The 15,918-nt window shown below is 44.7% G+C and overlaps 1 protein-coding gene across 2 annotated transcripts in view; it reads left to right on the top strand.

Annotated features, from left to right (window-relative positions):
* Window positions 1–1,065: 1,065 nt before the first annotated feature.
* Window positions 1,066–15,918, top strand: part of LOC138150806 (gasdermin-A-like) — an 18,626-nt gene continuing 3,773 nt past the window's right edge. For both annotated transcript variants that reach the window (XM_069074260.1, XM_069074259.1), the window contains exons 1-6: window positions 1,066–1,212; window positions 1,892–2,120; window positions 8,866–9,049; window positions 9,762–9,930; window positions 14,792–14,885; window positions 15,647–15,697. In XM_069074260.1, coding sequence (XP_068930361.1) covers window positions 1,904–2,120; window positions 8,866–9,049; window positions 9,762–9,930; window positions 14,792–14,885; window positions 15,647–15,697 — 715 coding nt within the window. In that variant the 5' untranslated portion in view covers window positions 1,066–1,212; window positions 1,892–1,903. The remainder of the gene's footprint in view (window positions 1,213–1,891; window positions 2,121–8,865; window positions 9,050–9,761; window positions 9,931–14,791; window positions 14,886–15,646; window positions 15,698–15,918) is intronic.

Here is a 15,918-nt window from a genome sequence, read left to right as displayed (position 1 = left end):
CCTCACATTATCCTCTCAGCAACCTGAACCATCCAGTCTCCCCAGTCCTGGAAAGAAGAGAGAAAGCATCAGGCTCCCTTGGGAAATTTCAGAGAAAGGTGGGGGAAAGTTGGTCCCTGAACTTAAATCTGCTTAGAGTTTGGCAGAAGTTCCAGGAAGACTCTGAGCAGAGTTGGCTGCCAATGAGCTGAAATGACCCTTATAGTTCCTTGGGAGCATCTCAAAATGCCCTTTCCTTTTCCCCTGCACCCTCAGAGGACCACCCTCAAACTGTCCCTGGGAGAGAGAGGGCTGTCACTGGGTGACTTGTGGGTGCCAATGGAAACTGGAGATAAGGATCATATTCTCAGTGTCCCCACCCTATGTGGGATACAGGCCCATGGGCAGAGTCAAGGAGTGGGAGTTCATGAGAGATGAAAATCTGGTTCCTTCCCTGTCACTTAATTTCTAGCCACTCTCACCCACACCTGATCCCTTTCTTCCCTTGCCCTGTCTCTTTTCTTATGCTTCCTCCCACACTTCTTTTTGCCTCTGGAACCTTCCACCCTCCCACCTTCCAAAAAAAAAAACCAAACAAACCCATACCTAATCTTTTGGATGAATGGCCTCTATTCACCACTCTTAAGCTTTCCTAACTTCTACTAGACCAATCTGTGCAAGAAGGGATTGAAACCTTCTGTCTCCCCTTCTCCTTCCCCTTCCCCTTTCCCTGGGAAATGGCAGAACTCTAACGACCCATTCCCCACATAGACAAAGCCAACCACTCAGTCTGGCGTTCTCTTGGCTCACAAATTTGCAGCACCTATGACCAGCCATTTTGTCCCCAATAGGCTTCTCAGGGGGAAAGGACATGATCTTTTCATGGGCACTCTTAGGGCCAGCCTCCCCCTTTCTTCTTCCCCCCATATGAACACTGTCAGATTCACCATTGCTCTTTCCAATGCCCTTCCCTGCCCACTCCCTAGGGGCAGGCTGGGACAAGTTGTATTGTCTTCTGGGAAGTAGACTATATGGGGACATAAGGGTGGGGACAGGTGGGGCGCGCCTATCCATTAATACGGACACCAGGAGCCCCATTTGATGTGCCCATTGGACTTGAGAGGCATCCAAAACCAGTCTCTTAGCAGTGAGCCTAGAATCTGCAGAGAGAAGGATCTTCTCCAGCCTGAAGTCTTATCCTGAACCTATTCAGACACTTCTAATCTCCCAAAGGTGAGCTGGGAAAAAATCAAGGGATCCAGCAAGTGAGAGTGGAACATCCTGAGGGCTCCTTGGGACTGAGAGGATCAATCTCTGGCATAGACCTTTGTGGTGGCGAGCAACATTCTCCTCCTTCGAATTGGCCTGTCCTCTCCCCAGTTTCCCTCTCCTCTATAGTTCATGAGAGATACAGGGGATGGGGAGAGGAGCAAATGAATGAGAAGTCCAATGAAAGAGGTGGGATTTGGGGAACTATATGGGGAGAGACATCTGTTCTCTTTGCTTCTCTCTCCTCAGGTCCCTAGGTTAAGACTTGTGGGATGCAGGGACTTGGGAGGTGGGAGTCAGAAACAATTGCTTCAGCTAAGTTAGAGAAGCCAAGCAAAGCTGTCTGCTGCTCTATGCCACCCAAGGGTAGGGGTAAGTGGGACAGTGAGGATAAGATTAGAAGATATGGGAGAATATGGGAAGACAGGGCCAATAGTGGGCTGAGGTCCTAGATAGTGTCCAGGAATGAAAGGGAAGGGCCAAGTGCGCTGCTATCCAGGTGTGCCTATCCAATTTTAGGGAGGGTCTCCCACAAGGGATAGGGGAAAGAATCCAGGTCAAGGCTGAGGAGAGTGGGGGTGGTTAGGTAAAGGCAGAGATAACCTGTTCTTGCTTCATTCCATCCTCTGACATTCTCTGCCAGGTCTTGAGAAGCATGGCTCCAGTGTTTCGAGATACCACCCAGGCCTTGGTACGGCAACTAGATCCAATGGGGGACCTGATTGCCCTGAGAAGCATCGTTGATGTTTCATGCTTCCGGCCCTTCTGCCTGGTGCGGAGGAAGAGAAAGGGTACACTCTTCTGGGGAGCCCAATACGTCAAGACAGACCTGTCTCTCAGAGATGTGCTAGAGTCTGGAACTAAGCTGCCAGGTATAGTCATCCATAATAGTACTCCCCCTTCACATGCACACACACACCTTTCATGATCAGGAACACAGCACTTGTGCAGAGTACCCTGGAGACATGCCAGCTACATATACTGTCCTCAAGTTGTTGCATTCATGTACAAGGGTGAGAGAAGGAGAAAAACCCAATAACTGGTTTATTCAATTGCCCATTTCCTCTTGGCCCTCAGTGCCATCTTTGGGGGCAAAGTCCTGATACGGGGCAGGAAGGGCACTATTTGGGACCAACACACAGCTCTAAAAGAGGCAGACTGGCCAGTGATGCTAAAAAAAAAATAGGCTTTGATTGCAGGCATATTTTAAGTCACAAAGATATAGTGTTGCTTAGTGGATAGAGAGCTGGCCTTAGAGTCAGGAAGGCCTAGATTCAAAGCTTGCCTCTAACACATACTGGCTGTGTGACCCAGAGCAAGACACAATCTCTCCATGCTCCAGACTGTTGCTCTGAGTTACAAAGAAGGTGCTGGTTTCCTCAGAAAGAAATTTCCCTGTGTCAATGAAATCATAAGTCTGGTCCCAGGCATTTTAACTCACATAAGGAAAGTCATAATACCCAACCCAAGGTCATGAGGAAAGGAAGAAGAGTCAAGGGCAAAGGATACAACTGGGTCTCAATCACTAGAGGGAGGGACCTCATCTGGCCACCACTTCTTTGCAGGAGGAAGCAGGGGGCTGATGGTTCTTTAAGAAGATGCCCTCTGGACTTGGCACACCCAAGTCAGGACAAGCTCTCCTCACTGTTGCTTTCAATATGGGGACGTATAGGCTCCATCCTTCACACATCAGGGCAACTCAGTAACCCAGGGAAGGAAGGGCCAAGGGTTTTTTTAGGGGGGGAGGTTCTCATTCAGCACATCTGATTGGTTGCTATTTCTGAAGTCACAGTCAGGGAGACACCAGGGATTGGTCGCTGATGCCTTGTCGACTACAGCATGGAGTTGGACGTTTTTAACATGGTCACATTCCAGATATGGAGAGGGGTTAAGGGATGAGAAGGAGAATGGAGCCAGGCAGGGAGATGGGGTGGAGGCTTCATCACAGGCACTCACCCAGTGACACACAGGTCTTATCACTCTCAAACAGGTGTGGGGGCGGGGGGGGGAGAATGGGGGAGCGGGTAGGGAAAGCTCTCAGATCACAGACACTAAAAAGGGCATACAGAGAAAGAAGGAATAAGGCATAGATCCAAGGCACTGACTTGGAATATTATCATATCTAGAAGAGAATATGGGGGTGGCTAGGTGGCACAGTGAATAGAGCACTGGCCCTGGAGTCAGGAGGACCTGAGTTCAAATTTGGCCTCAGACACTTAACACAAAAACTAGCTGTGTGACCTTGGGCAAGTCACTTAACCCCAATTGCCCTACCTTCTCCCTCAAAAAAAAAAAAAAAGAAGAGATATGAACTGAGTGCACACTAAGTGACAAGTAGCTGAAGAGAAAAGGCACAAACAACTGGAGCGGAATGAGATGCAATTAGGCAGGGGCAGCCTAGGGAGTTCTTGCTCTGGAGACCATGGGTTCCCTCACTGACTGCCACCACCCACAGTTAAATCGTGTGTGTGGCACAATGATATCTTTCTGTCACATAGAAACTTTCTGTTGGCGTTGGGGTCCCTGATCTCTGACTGTCTGAGTCTTGGGGATCACGGGCATATCTATATCCTTATGGAAGAAAGGAAGGGAGGGAGGGAGAGAAGAGAAGGAAGGGAAGGAGGGAAAGAGGGAAGGAAGGAAAAAGGGAGAGAGAAAGGGAAAGAGGAAGAGAAGAAAGGAGGGAGGGAGGAAGGGAGAAAGGAAAGGAGGAAGGAAGGAAAGGAGGGAGGGAGAAAGAAAGCAAGGAAGAAAATAAGCATTTGTTCCAGGCATTATGCTAAGACTTTAGAAATGTTATCTCATTTGATCATCACAACAATTCTGGGAAGTAAATGCTATTATTACCCCCATTTTACAGATGAGAAAACTGAGGTAGGGGAAGGTTAAGTGATTTGCCCAGTATCACAGAGTTCAGAAATGTTAGAGACAGGATTTGAACTCAGGTCTTCCTAACTCCAGCCCTCTATCCACTGTGCCACCTAGCTGCTTTTAGGGCTGGAGAGTGGCCAAGAGAGTGTGTTCTTAGAGATATAACATATTCTGACCCATGCCTTGTCATCACAGCCACACCTCTCCCCCACCCTCGACCAGCAGGGAGCAGCCACAGTGATACTGAAGCAGGGGGACACAAACACCATCAGCTTCCTGATGCTAATCCCCAAAGGGAAGATATAAAGCACAACACCTGAAGGGCACCCCTTCACCTGGCTCCTTCTTTCTATCTTCACCCATTCTCAACAACCTAAAGAATACTATCCTCAGTCTCCCCAAACATATACCAGCAGTGTTCCCAGTGAGTCTGCCTTCAAGGACCCTAGCATGAAACAGCTGGGTTCATTAACCATGAAACAAGACCCTCTCCTCACCTATGTTCTCTCCCCCCTCCTCAACATTCTGCATTGCTCTCTTCCCACAGGCAGTGTGGTCCAGTTGGAAAATTTTTGCTGCAGCTCTAGACTCAGAGGTCCTTCATTCAAAAACTGCCTCTGTCACTTATAAACTGTGTGACCTTAGGAAAGTCACTACACCTATGACCTCAGTTTCTTCATCTGTAAAATAAGGGAGTTGGAGTAGAATCACTAAGGTCCCATGCATTTCTGAATCTACAGCCCTAAGTCCTGGAAGGCCCGCTCCTACCCTTGTACCCTCTCAGAGGCTTTTGTTTTATCTCGTTGTAGTCTGGCTCCTATAGCTGACTTGCGTGTGTGACTAAACTTTCCTATAGTGCAAGGGACTGTGACATATAAAAAATTCAAGAGACATAATTTCTGGGTAATTAATCATTTTATTATCATGCCAGCAAATAATTAATAAAAGGTGTCAGTGAGACTCTCAAATGCCAAAGACCTCTCATGGAATCCACTCAACACTTATATGCCCTTGGAAGAGTGGGTGTTCTTGTTCTTTCATTGGTTAACAATTACTGAGAAGAATGAATATTATCATCATGAGAGGTGGGCTTATTCTAAGGGACGGGGTGATGTGACTCTGATCACTCAGTCTTGGACAAAGAGACTTATCTCTTATTCAGACTACCTCCATTGACCTCAACTAGCCAAAACACAGTCATGGGCTAGCAAGAAAGTAAAGGGAAGACTTCTGAGCAGCCAAGATGGAGGTCATCAGGTCCATGTATTCGTACACTCTACTCTGGCCTTTATGCAAAGCCTATTTTTTTTTCCTATTTCAAACACTATCCCACAAATTGGGACAGTCTATTTTTGGCAGCTTCACTTGGATAGGGTTAGGATTAGGACTGGAACCATGACTTCACTGATATAGGAAATTCCCAGGTGAGGAAAATCCTTCTACCAATGTCACTTGGCATTTCTCTTCCACTTATCATCTTAGAGAATTGCCTAGAGCTCTAAGAGGTTGAGAGACTTGCCTAGAATCACATAGTCATCATAAGTAAGAGATAGGACTTGAACCCAGGTAACAGCAAGGAAAAGAGATGGCTGACAGCCTGAGTTAGAAAAGAAAAAGAAAATTCATACAAAGGAGACATAAGAAATCAGAAAGCTTTCTGAGACCATTTTGTACAGGTCTATACACCTATACACATAAAGACATAACTCAAAATACAGTACTATGTTGGTCAAATTATATTCAGCATGCTGTGTTTAATAAGATGGGAAGTGTGGGGTATAGAATTTTAAAGGTGGGGCAGTAGATAGAGTGCTGGTTCTGGAGTCAGGAAGACTCATCTTCTTGAGTTCAGATCTGGGCTCAGACACTTACTGGGTGTGTGACACTGGGCAAGTCACTCAACCCTTTTTGCCTCAGTTTCCTTATCTGTAAAATGAGTTGGAGAAGCAAATGGCAAAATACTCCAGTATCTCTGCTAAGAAAATCCCAAACGAGGTCACTAAGTGTCAGACATAGCTGAAAACAACTGAACAACAACATCCTAAAGGGCTTAAATAAAATACAAGTTTCTATTCTTAATGGAATAAACCATGATCTATCCAGAAAACACAGTTCTCCGGAAAGACCTCTTCACAGTTCAACAAATATTTATTAAACATCTCCTATCTGTAAGGCCAGGAAGGTAAAGACTTTAAAAAAAAAAGGCCTTGTCCTCAAGAATCTTACATTTAATCAATCAATAAACATTTATTTACTTACTATACTCCAGGCACTATGCTAAGCACTAGGGATACAAAACGAGGACAGTCCCTGCCCTCAAGAAGCTTACAGTCTAATGAGGGAGTCAACATGCAAACAAATACATACAAAGTAAGCTAAATATAGAATGAATAGGAAATAATGAAGAGAGGGAAAACACTGGAATTAAGAGGGGTCAGAGAAGGCTCCATGTGGAAGGTAGGATTTTACTTGGGGCTTAAAGGAAACCAGGGAGGTCAGCAGTCAGAATGAAGGACAGAGAATTTTCCAGGCATAGGAGACAGCCAGAGAAAATGTCCAGAGCCCTGATGAGAGGGAGGCAGGGACAGAATACACGTACACACACAAATATAACACATAGTTGAGTATGATTCAGGCAAATGAAAAGTTTAGACAAAGTACTTCAGGGAAATTTGAGGAAGAAGAGAAAACACTGTTTTCAGCTGAGATAGAACGATCCCTAAAGGCTTCATGGAAAAGGTAGCACCTGAACTAAGACCAGAACGGGGAAAAGCCATTTCAACAGATAGAGATAAGGATAAAGCATGTTCCAGGTAGTAGGAGTTGGTAGGGTAATATCAAGGACCAGCTAGAAATAGAATTGAGAAAGTGGAGTAATGTGGAATGAGGCTAGAAGGGTAGGTTGGACCCAGATTGTGAAGGGCCTTAAAAGCCAGCCATAAGTTCATGGATCTAAGATGGGAAAGATGATCATGTTTCAGTGGTCATCTGATCCAACTCCCCAACTTTACAGATGAGGAAACTGAGACCCCATGAGCTTAAGTGACTTGCCTAAGATCACATAATGTCTATGAATCAAGATTCTCTGACTTCAGGGCCACCGTGCATTCTACTGTACCATGTTATGGCAATATATGTGTGTATATGTATGTATATACATACATATATATGTGTGTGTATGTATATATATGTTACTATAATCAACAAGGAGTCAGTTAAAGTTATTTTTTAGATAAATGACATGATCAGAGCTCTTCAAGATGGATTGGAGAGGGAAGAAACTAGATGCAAGGATATCAGTAAAGAAGCTGTTATAACAGTCTAGGACCGGTAGCTTGAGACACAGCGATTAGGTTGCACAGTGGTTAGAGCTTGGGGCCTGGAGTCAGTGAGTTCAAATCCAGCCTCAGACACTTACTGATCCTGGGCAAATCACTTAACCCTAATGGCCTCAGTTTCCATCTGTAAAATGAGCTGGGGAGGGAAATGGCAAACCACTCCAGTATCTTTGCCTAGAAAACCCAAATGGGGTCACAAAGAGTCAGACACAACTGGTAAATGACTGAACTGGAAAAAAAAAAAAGGAGGCTTGAAAGAACCTCAGAGAGGAGGGAGAAAATGAAAGAAGGAAAGCGGACAAGGGAGAAAAGGGAGGGAACTAGGAGAGGTAGGGGGAAGGAAGGAAAAAGGAAGTTGGAGGGAGAACAAAGGAAAGGGGAGGGAGGGAAAAGGAAGGCAGGAAAAAAGGAAAAAGAAGAGGAAAGAAGAAAAAGAGGAGACTCAGAGGGAGGGCGAGGAAAAAAGAAGGGAGAAGAGGAAAAATGGAGGGGCCCAGAAAGTATTAATAGAGCCTTTGGCAACTGAATAAATATGAATGATGCCAAAGAGAGAAGACTTATGAGTCTAAGTATGGGCAAGAATGGTGATGCCATAACCCAAAAAGGGAAATAAGAAAAGGGCAGACTTAGAAGATCATGGGCTCTCTAAGGTTTCTGGTTAGCCAGTGTATATTCATTTCACTGTACAGTTAGACAAATTACAGATACAAATTCATGTCACTCAGTAAGTGGGTACAGGACTAAATCATAAAATGGTAGCTCCCAGATGTTCCCTGTCAATGTTCTCCTTTTAGTTCAGAGATTCTTCTTCTGGATCTTGTGTTCTTAAGGAAGGGTCTCTGACCTTATTTTTTTTTTAATATTTTCATAACAATTCAATATAATTGTTTTCCTTTGTAACTCAACACATTTTATTTTATGCCCTTAAAAACATCCTAAGGGCAGGTCCATAGGCTTCACCAGAGGGCCCAAGAAGTCCACAACACACAAAAAAAGTTAAGAACCCCCACTCTAGGTCATGACCTTTGGGATTATCATGCTTCTGACTGGTCTAGTCTGCTTTCATCCTTCAGTGAAAGGCTAACGTACACCCATTATGGTTTCTGGATGATCAAGAACCATTCTCATTTGGATCTCATGTCCAATTCCTAATTTGGTAGCTAATAGCTAAGGCATTGGCCTTAGGAATCCTGCTTTTTTGGTATCCCTTCTGTGCCCTGAAGGCAGGCTGTTCAAATTCCCTACCCTCAAGTTTGAGACACTCTGGAATTTTTTCCAATTCTGACCTCTTTGTGTTTGGAGGAGAGGGAGAGGGGCATTTGTTAGTGGGAGGAAATCCAGGTACTTTTTGGAGGAGGTGGGTTTGGAGCAGGGTAACAAGATGAGCTCTAGTGTCTCTATCTGGCAGCACCAAGAAAAGACACAAAGATTGCAATTCAAGGGAACAGTGAAGGGAATATGGAGGCTGGAGTGAAGACTGCAGCCATCGGGATACCTGTGGATATCACTGTCTCTGCTGGTGGCTCCCATAAAAACTGCCTGGAGGTTCAGAAGCTCAGCATCATGGATGAGATGGAATCCTTAAAGAAGTGGTAAAGCCCAGATTGGGAAGGGATGGCTGAAGGGTAGATGAGAAGAGTCAGTACAGGAATCCCTTTAATGGGTTACAACCCTGCCCTGTTTCTGCAAGCATAGGCTTGCAAAAGCATAGCAATACTCTGATATTCACAAAGCCACAAATATATGGGTTTTCAAAAATTCAAAAATATCACATTCATGGGCACACAAAAACACCTAAATACAGACAGTCATTGAGACCCCCACATAGGCACCTGTGAATAATTAAGAGCTAGCATTTATATGACACTTTAAGGATTGCAAAGTGTTTCACATGTGTTAACATGTTTAATCCTCACAAACTCTGGGACATAGGTGCTAGGATTATCCCTGATTTACATTTGAGGAAATTGAGTATGATAGAGGTTCAGTAACTTGGCTAGGAAGGGTCTGAGGCAGGATTCAAACTCAGGTCTTCCTGACCTCAAGTCCCTCCCTCCTCATTGTACCACCTATCAGTCATATAATGAACTCAGAGACATATACGAATTTCAGGTAAATCAGGTGTGTCAAGCCAGGTCCCAGCTCCTATGGCAATCACTCAGTGACTATCTAGACTGTCCCACTCTAGTCTGGAGCCCAGGGGGAATAGGGAAGGGATAGCCCAGAGTGGGACCGCTAGACAGCAGAGAAGAAGAAAAGCTGTGTCCCAAAACCCAATGAAAACCATGATTCTCCCTCTCCCAGGAAACTGAAGAAGCCAGAGCCATCCTTCCTGAAGAAGCTTCGGGAGCGTGGGGAGAATCTGTACATGGTGACAGAGGCAGTGGAGACACTGAAGGATGCCAAGCTGGAGAAGGGGAGGAAGGCTGGTGCCGGCATTTCCATTCCTCTCCTCACATCCATGGGACTCAAGGTTGGAATTCTGACATCTCTGGCTCCTCCTGGTGCTCACCTACCCATCCCATCACCCTGGGAAAGTCAAGGCTATCATGACACAAAGATATATTACATACCTCAGCCCCTTTCCCTTGAAGAATGAAAGTCCTTAGCCTTCTCCTCTTGAACCTGCCCAGTCCTATAACCCTCTTCTTCACACTCTTGCTAATGTTACTCCTAATTTATTAACTGCTACTAATATTACTTCCTAATAGTAATTAAAGGAGGGAAAGCCCTGGAATTAAGAAGGATTAGGGAAGGCTTCCAGTAGAAGGTGGGTCACACATCTGGTAAGTATCTAAGGCATAATTTGAATATTTGAGAGTCTTTCTGAATCCAAGTGCAGTGTCCTATCATGTACACGATGCTGGAGTAATATTAGGAAGTAATATTAGTAGCTGGCTTTGTATATATTTGTTTACATGTTATCCCTTCCATTAGATTATGGGCACCTTGAGGGGAGGGACTATTTTTCCCCTCTTTTTGTACCCCTACAACTTAGCACAGTGCCTGATATATAGGAGGCAATTAATAAATGTTTATTGATTGATCCTTGGCAAGTCAATTTAATCTCACTAGGTGGTGCAGTGGATAGAACACTGGCCCTGGAGTCAGGAGGACCTGGGTTCAAATCCAGACTCGGACACTTACTAGCTGTGTGACCCTGGGCAAGTCACTTAACCTTAATTACCTCCCCCACAAAAAAAATTTTTTTAATAAATAAATGATCTCACTTGGCCTCAGTAAAATGAAGCTGTTGGACTTAATGGCCTCTATGGGGCAGCTGGTGGTATAGTTCATAGAGCATCACCAGGCCTCGAGTCAAATCTGACTTGAGTTCAAATCTGGCCTCAGACACTTACTAGCTGTGTGACCCTGGGCAAGTCAATTCACCCTGTTTGCCTCAGTTTCCTCATCTGTAAAATGAACTGGAGAAGGAAATGGCAAACCACTCCAGTATCTTTGCCAAAAAAAAACCCAAATGGGGCCACAGAGAACCAAACACAACTGAAATGACTGACCCACCACCACAAAAATGGTCCCTTCTAGCTCCAAATCTGTGATTCTGTAATGAGAGGGAAAAGTGGACATTTATTAATTATCTACTGTGAACCAGGCATTGTGCTGACACTTTACAGATATTATCTCATTTGGTACTTGCAACAACCCTGTGAAATAGGTTCTATCGTCATTCCCGTTTTGCAGTTGAAGAAACTGAGGGAAACTAGTTGTTGCCTGGGGTCAACAACTAGTGATTGTCTAAGGCTATATTTGAACTTGGGTTTTGCTTTGTCCTAGCCCAGCTCTCTGTGCACCACGGCGCCACCTAGCGGCCCTTTCTATCCTGAGTAGGGCTTCCTGACTCCAGGCCCAGCTCTCTGTGCGCCACGGCGCCACCTAGCGGCCCTCTCTATCCTGAGTAGGGCTTCCTGACTTCAAGCCCAGCTCTCTGTGCGCCACGGCGCCACCTAGCGGCCCTTTCTATCCTGAGTAGGTCTTCCTGACTCCAGGCCTAGTTTTCCATTCACCTAGCCACCCCTAGGAATCATGGCACAGTGAACGAAGGACTGACCCAGAAACTAGGAAGAATAAAGTTCAAGTCTTTCCTTCTAACACCCTAGCTATGTGACTCTGAGCAAGTTATTTAACTGCTAAGTCATTGCTCTAAGCTACTCTTCAAGGCCATAAGAGGCAGAGAAGTTACTGACCTGCATTGGTGGAAGAAGTTTTCTCATTTGGGAGTTTCCTATAACAATAAAATCACGGTTCCACTCCCTCTGCCTCCAGTCTTTCTAAGGTCCCTTCCAGGTCAAAATCCAAGGACCTCATCTGTATCATACTTACAACGTTTTGCAGAACTTCTATCATCTCATTTGGATCTCACATTAACCTTAAAAAACAGCTCATCCCCATTTTTTTTATGGTTTTCAGGAAATTGCGGCATAGAGAAAGTAAATGACTTAACTAAAGTCATACAACTAGGGGCAGCTAGGTGGCACAGTAGATACAGCATGAGACCTGAGTTCAAATGCAGCCTCAGTCACTTACTAGCTATGTGACCCATGGCAAATCACTTAACCCTATTGGCTTCAGTTTCCTCATCTGTAAAATGAGGTAGAGAGGAAATGGCAAACTACTCCAGTATCTCTGCCAAGAAAATTCCAAATGGGGTCATAGAGAGTTGGACATAACTAATCTACTAAATGACAAGAAGTCCTCTCCACTCTACTCTATCCCTCACTCCTGTGTCTCCCACAACCTGGGTCCCTCTCTCCTCAGTCCCTCTCTTATTTCCACTACTTCTTAGCTGTGTGACTTAAGATGAGTCAGCAGTAAGAGTTGAATCCAGGTCCTCTGATTCTAAATCCAGCATTTTTTTCACTATAAAAACCTAACAATGGGTCAAGATGGCAGAGAAAAGGCAGGGACTCACCTGAGCTCTCCCCAAAACCCTTCCGAACACCTTTAAAGAATGCCCTAAAACAAATTCGGGAGTGGCAAAATCCCAAAAAGATAGGATGAGATAATTTTCCAGCCAAAGACAACTTAGAAGTTCAGCAGGAAAGGTCTGTCATACCTGGGAGAGAGGGGAGTATAGTCCAGAGTAGGCCACACCAGCATAGACCCAGCCCCAGCCAACCAGGAACAGGCCTTGGGAGCCACTGAATCAGCAGTGGTAGTGGATGCTTCTGGAGCTCTCAGTCCACAGATGGTAAGAGGATCAAACAACAGGTCAGAAGGGGCCTCTTTGCTAACACTGAGGCAGGATTCTGTTGTTTTGTCCATACTCAGGTCCAGCTCACAGACTTGGGTGGCAGTCCCTGGGCGAGAAGGAGCACTAGCATAGCAGAGCTTGTGGCAATAGGGCAGCAGAGACCCTCACTACCCTTCCAGGGCAGAAAAGAGCGCACAAGGTGACTCAGAGACAAAAGCTCAGGCCAAAAGAGTAATAAACACCTCTCCTTATGATGAGGGAGGGCTCCCTCTAAGTTCAGCAGGAACTCTGATCTTATCTAAGGCCAGAAAACCTGCAATAGCATCTGGAAAGAATTCAAGATCTCAGGCTTGATTGGAGTGAGAGTTGTAGAAGTTTATTGTTACGCTTCTATAAGAAGCGGGCAAGAGTCCTTTAGGGGACCTGCAAGTGAGAGGGGTACATGCTTTTACTTTTAAAGGGTAGGGCTGCCATTGTCAGGGCTGACCGGACAGAAGGGACCTCAGTGCATAGATAAAGGTTAGAGCTGATCTAGAGGAACTTGTGACTTTAGTGCATAGATAGTTTAGATGAGATTTGGGCCAGACTGGAGGAGACAGGAAGAGATTAAATAAAAACAAAGGAGTCACAAGGTGTTGCCTAGGCCAAGTGCTGATAGGGGGAAGGGGCGGAGCCTGAGGCTGGGAAAGGGATTTCACAGATTACACTTTTACACTACAAATTGCAGTTACAACTGCACAGACTGGTTTTACAAATTGGTTCCACAAACTGACCTAGACCCCAGGTACCCCATCACTTAGATCATACTGCCTTGGAAGAACTGGAAACTTCCAGGTCCCTAGAAGTCTCTGAAAACAGCTGTACAAAACCCCTGAATCTTAGGACAGTGCACCCTACACCCTGGAAGCAGAGTCCCACTTTAGCAAAGAGTTAAAAGTCAAGGAATGTCTGGAAAAATGAGCAAACAAGAGAAAAATTTCTGATCATAGAAAGTCACTGTGATGACAGAGAAGGTCAAAACATTCTCTAAGAAGAAGACAATAAAGTCAAAACTCCTATATCCAAAGCCTCCAAGAAAAATATGAATTGGTATCAGGACATGGAAGAGTTCAAAAAGGATTTTGAAAATCAAGTAAGAGAGGTAGAGGAAAAATTAGGAAGAGAAATGAGAGTAATGCAAGAAAATCATGAAAAAGAGTCAACTGTTTGGTGAAGGAGGCACAAAAAAAATACTGAAGAAAATAATACCTTAAAAAACAGACTAGGCCAAATAGTAAAAGAGGCACAAAAATTCAATGAGGAGAAGAATGCCCTGAAAAGCAGAATTGGCTAAATGGAAAAAGATATATAAAAGTTCACTGAAGAGAACTCCTTAAAAAGCAGAATTAGTCAAATGGAAAAAGTGGCACAAAAATTCTCTGAAGAAAAAAATTCCCTAAAAAGTAGAATTGGCTAGGTGACACAGTGAATAGAGCACTGGCCCTGGAGTCAGAAGGATCTGAGTTCAAATCTGGCCTTAGACACTTAACACTTACTAGCCATGGGATCTTGGGCAAGTCACTTAACCCCAATTGCCCTGCCCTCCCCCCTCCAAAAAAAAAAAGTAGAATTGGTTGAATGGAAAAGGAGGTACAAAAGCTCACTGAAGAAAATAATTCCTTTTTTTTTTTTTTAAGCAATCAGGGTTAAGTAACTTGCTCAAGGTTACATGGCCAGTTATTTCTGGGTGTGGTGCTGAGTGTCTGAGCCCAGGATTCGATCTCCAGGTCGTCCCAACACTGGAGCCAGTACTCTTACTCGCTGAGCCACCTGGCCGCCCCTAAGCAATTGGGGTTAAGTAACTTGCTCAAGGTTACACGGCCAGGTGTTTCTGGGTGGGTGCTACGTGTCTGAGCCCGGGATTCGATCTCCAGGTCATTCTGACACTGGAGCCGGTACTCTTACTTGCTGTGCTACCTGGCCGCCCCAAATAATTCCTTTTTTAAAAAACCTAATAATGTACATGTGTGCTGATGTGTTTTGTAACCATAGAGCATTACACAAATATAAGTTATGAACATGACTATGATTGCTACCCATTTCTTTCTCTCCTTTCCCATGTGAATCTCCCGGCTTCCTCCAGGGTTCCTTCAGCTTCAGTACTGTCATGCATGTCCCTCTGGGCTCTGTCCTGGCCTTTCGGCTAAAGCAGCTTGTCATTGGAGAGAAGAATTGGGGTATGTTGCCATAAAGGGAGGATGGGGAAAGAGGGGAGCATGCCTGTTTTTCTATTGGGTCACTGTACTTCATGGATCAGTGTCTAGAAGACCATTCTCCTCCTGGATTTCCTTCCTAGCTCTTTCCTCCCCAGTCCCCCGGAGAAAGTCTATTCTTTCTTTTTTTATTTATTTTTAAAATTTTTTTTTGGTCTTTATTAATTTGTTTGTTTACTTTTAGTTTACAGGATTCAATTCTACAACTCCTTGAGTTTCAAATTTTCTCCCTCTCCCTCCCCCCATGGCGGCATACAATCAAGTACAGGATCTGCAAATAGTTTCACATTAGACATTAGTCAGGTTATAAAGAAGGATTGTATTGGATGGAATGAACAATGGGAAAGAGGAAACAAAACCAAACAAGAAAGAGACAGAGAGCAGGTAGTTTGCTTCAATCTGCATCCAAACTCTATTCTTTCTAGTTCTTTCTCTAAATGTAGACATCTCTCTCCATCATGAGTCTTTTGGAGTTGACTTATAACCCTGCATTGCTGAGAAGAGTCCAATCCATCAAAGTTGGCTGCCAGAGAAAGTCTATAGCCCAAAACTCCCTTGAGACATTTCTTTCCACACTCTTGGTCTTCACAATTTCCCCATTACAGGTCCTCTGCTCCATTTTCCTTTCTCTAAGCATCCTGTTTTCCATGCCTTCCTTGGTGAGTTCTTAGACACAGAAAGGAATCAGTGATAACCTCTGTCTTCCCCTTCTCTATCCCCTGCAGACATCTCCCATCTCAAAGACAAAAAGCTGAAAACTTTCACCTCCTCTGAAGGTGGGTATAGCCAAGTGGCTCCTCTCCCCTCTCTTTTTTTTCCATAATCTGACTGGGCTAAAAGCAGAGAAATTCTTGGGCAGTAAGAGTTTACCTAGCTATCCAAGTTCTGGAAGTGGGAAAAAGCTGTGATGAAGGTGCTATGAGTCAGTGATGGGGTGAGAAGAAGGTGGTGAGATCAATTTCATATAAATACATGGAGGGGGGCAGGAGGGGGAGCA

Source organism: Petaurus breviceps, unplaced genomic scaffold (genome assembly GCF_028583685.1).
Source record: "Petaurus breviceps papuanus isolate PSGF00001 unplaced genomic scaffold, PetGlider_PUasm1.0 90887, whole genome shotgun sequence".
NCBI lineage: Eukaryota > Metazoa > Chordata > Mammalia > Diprotodontia > Petauridae > Petaurus > Petaurus breviceps.
This window is presented reverse-complemented; position numbering and strand designations above follow the sequence as displayed.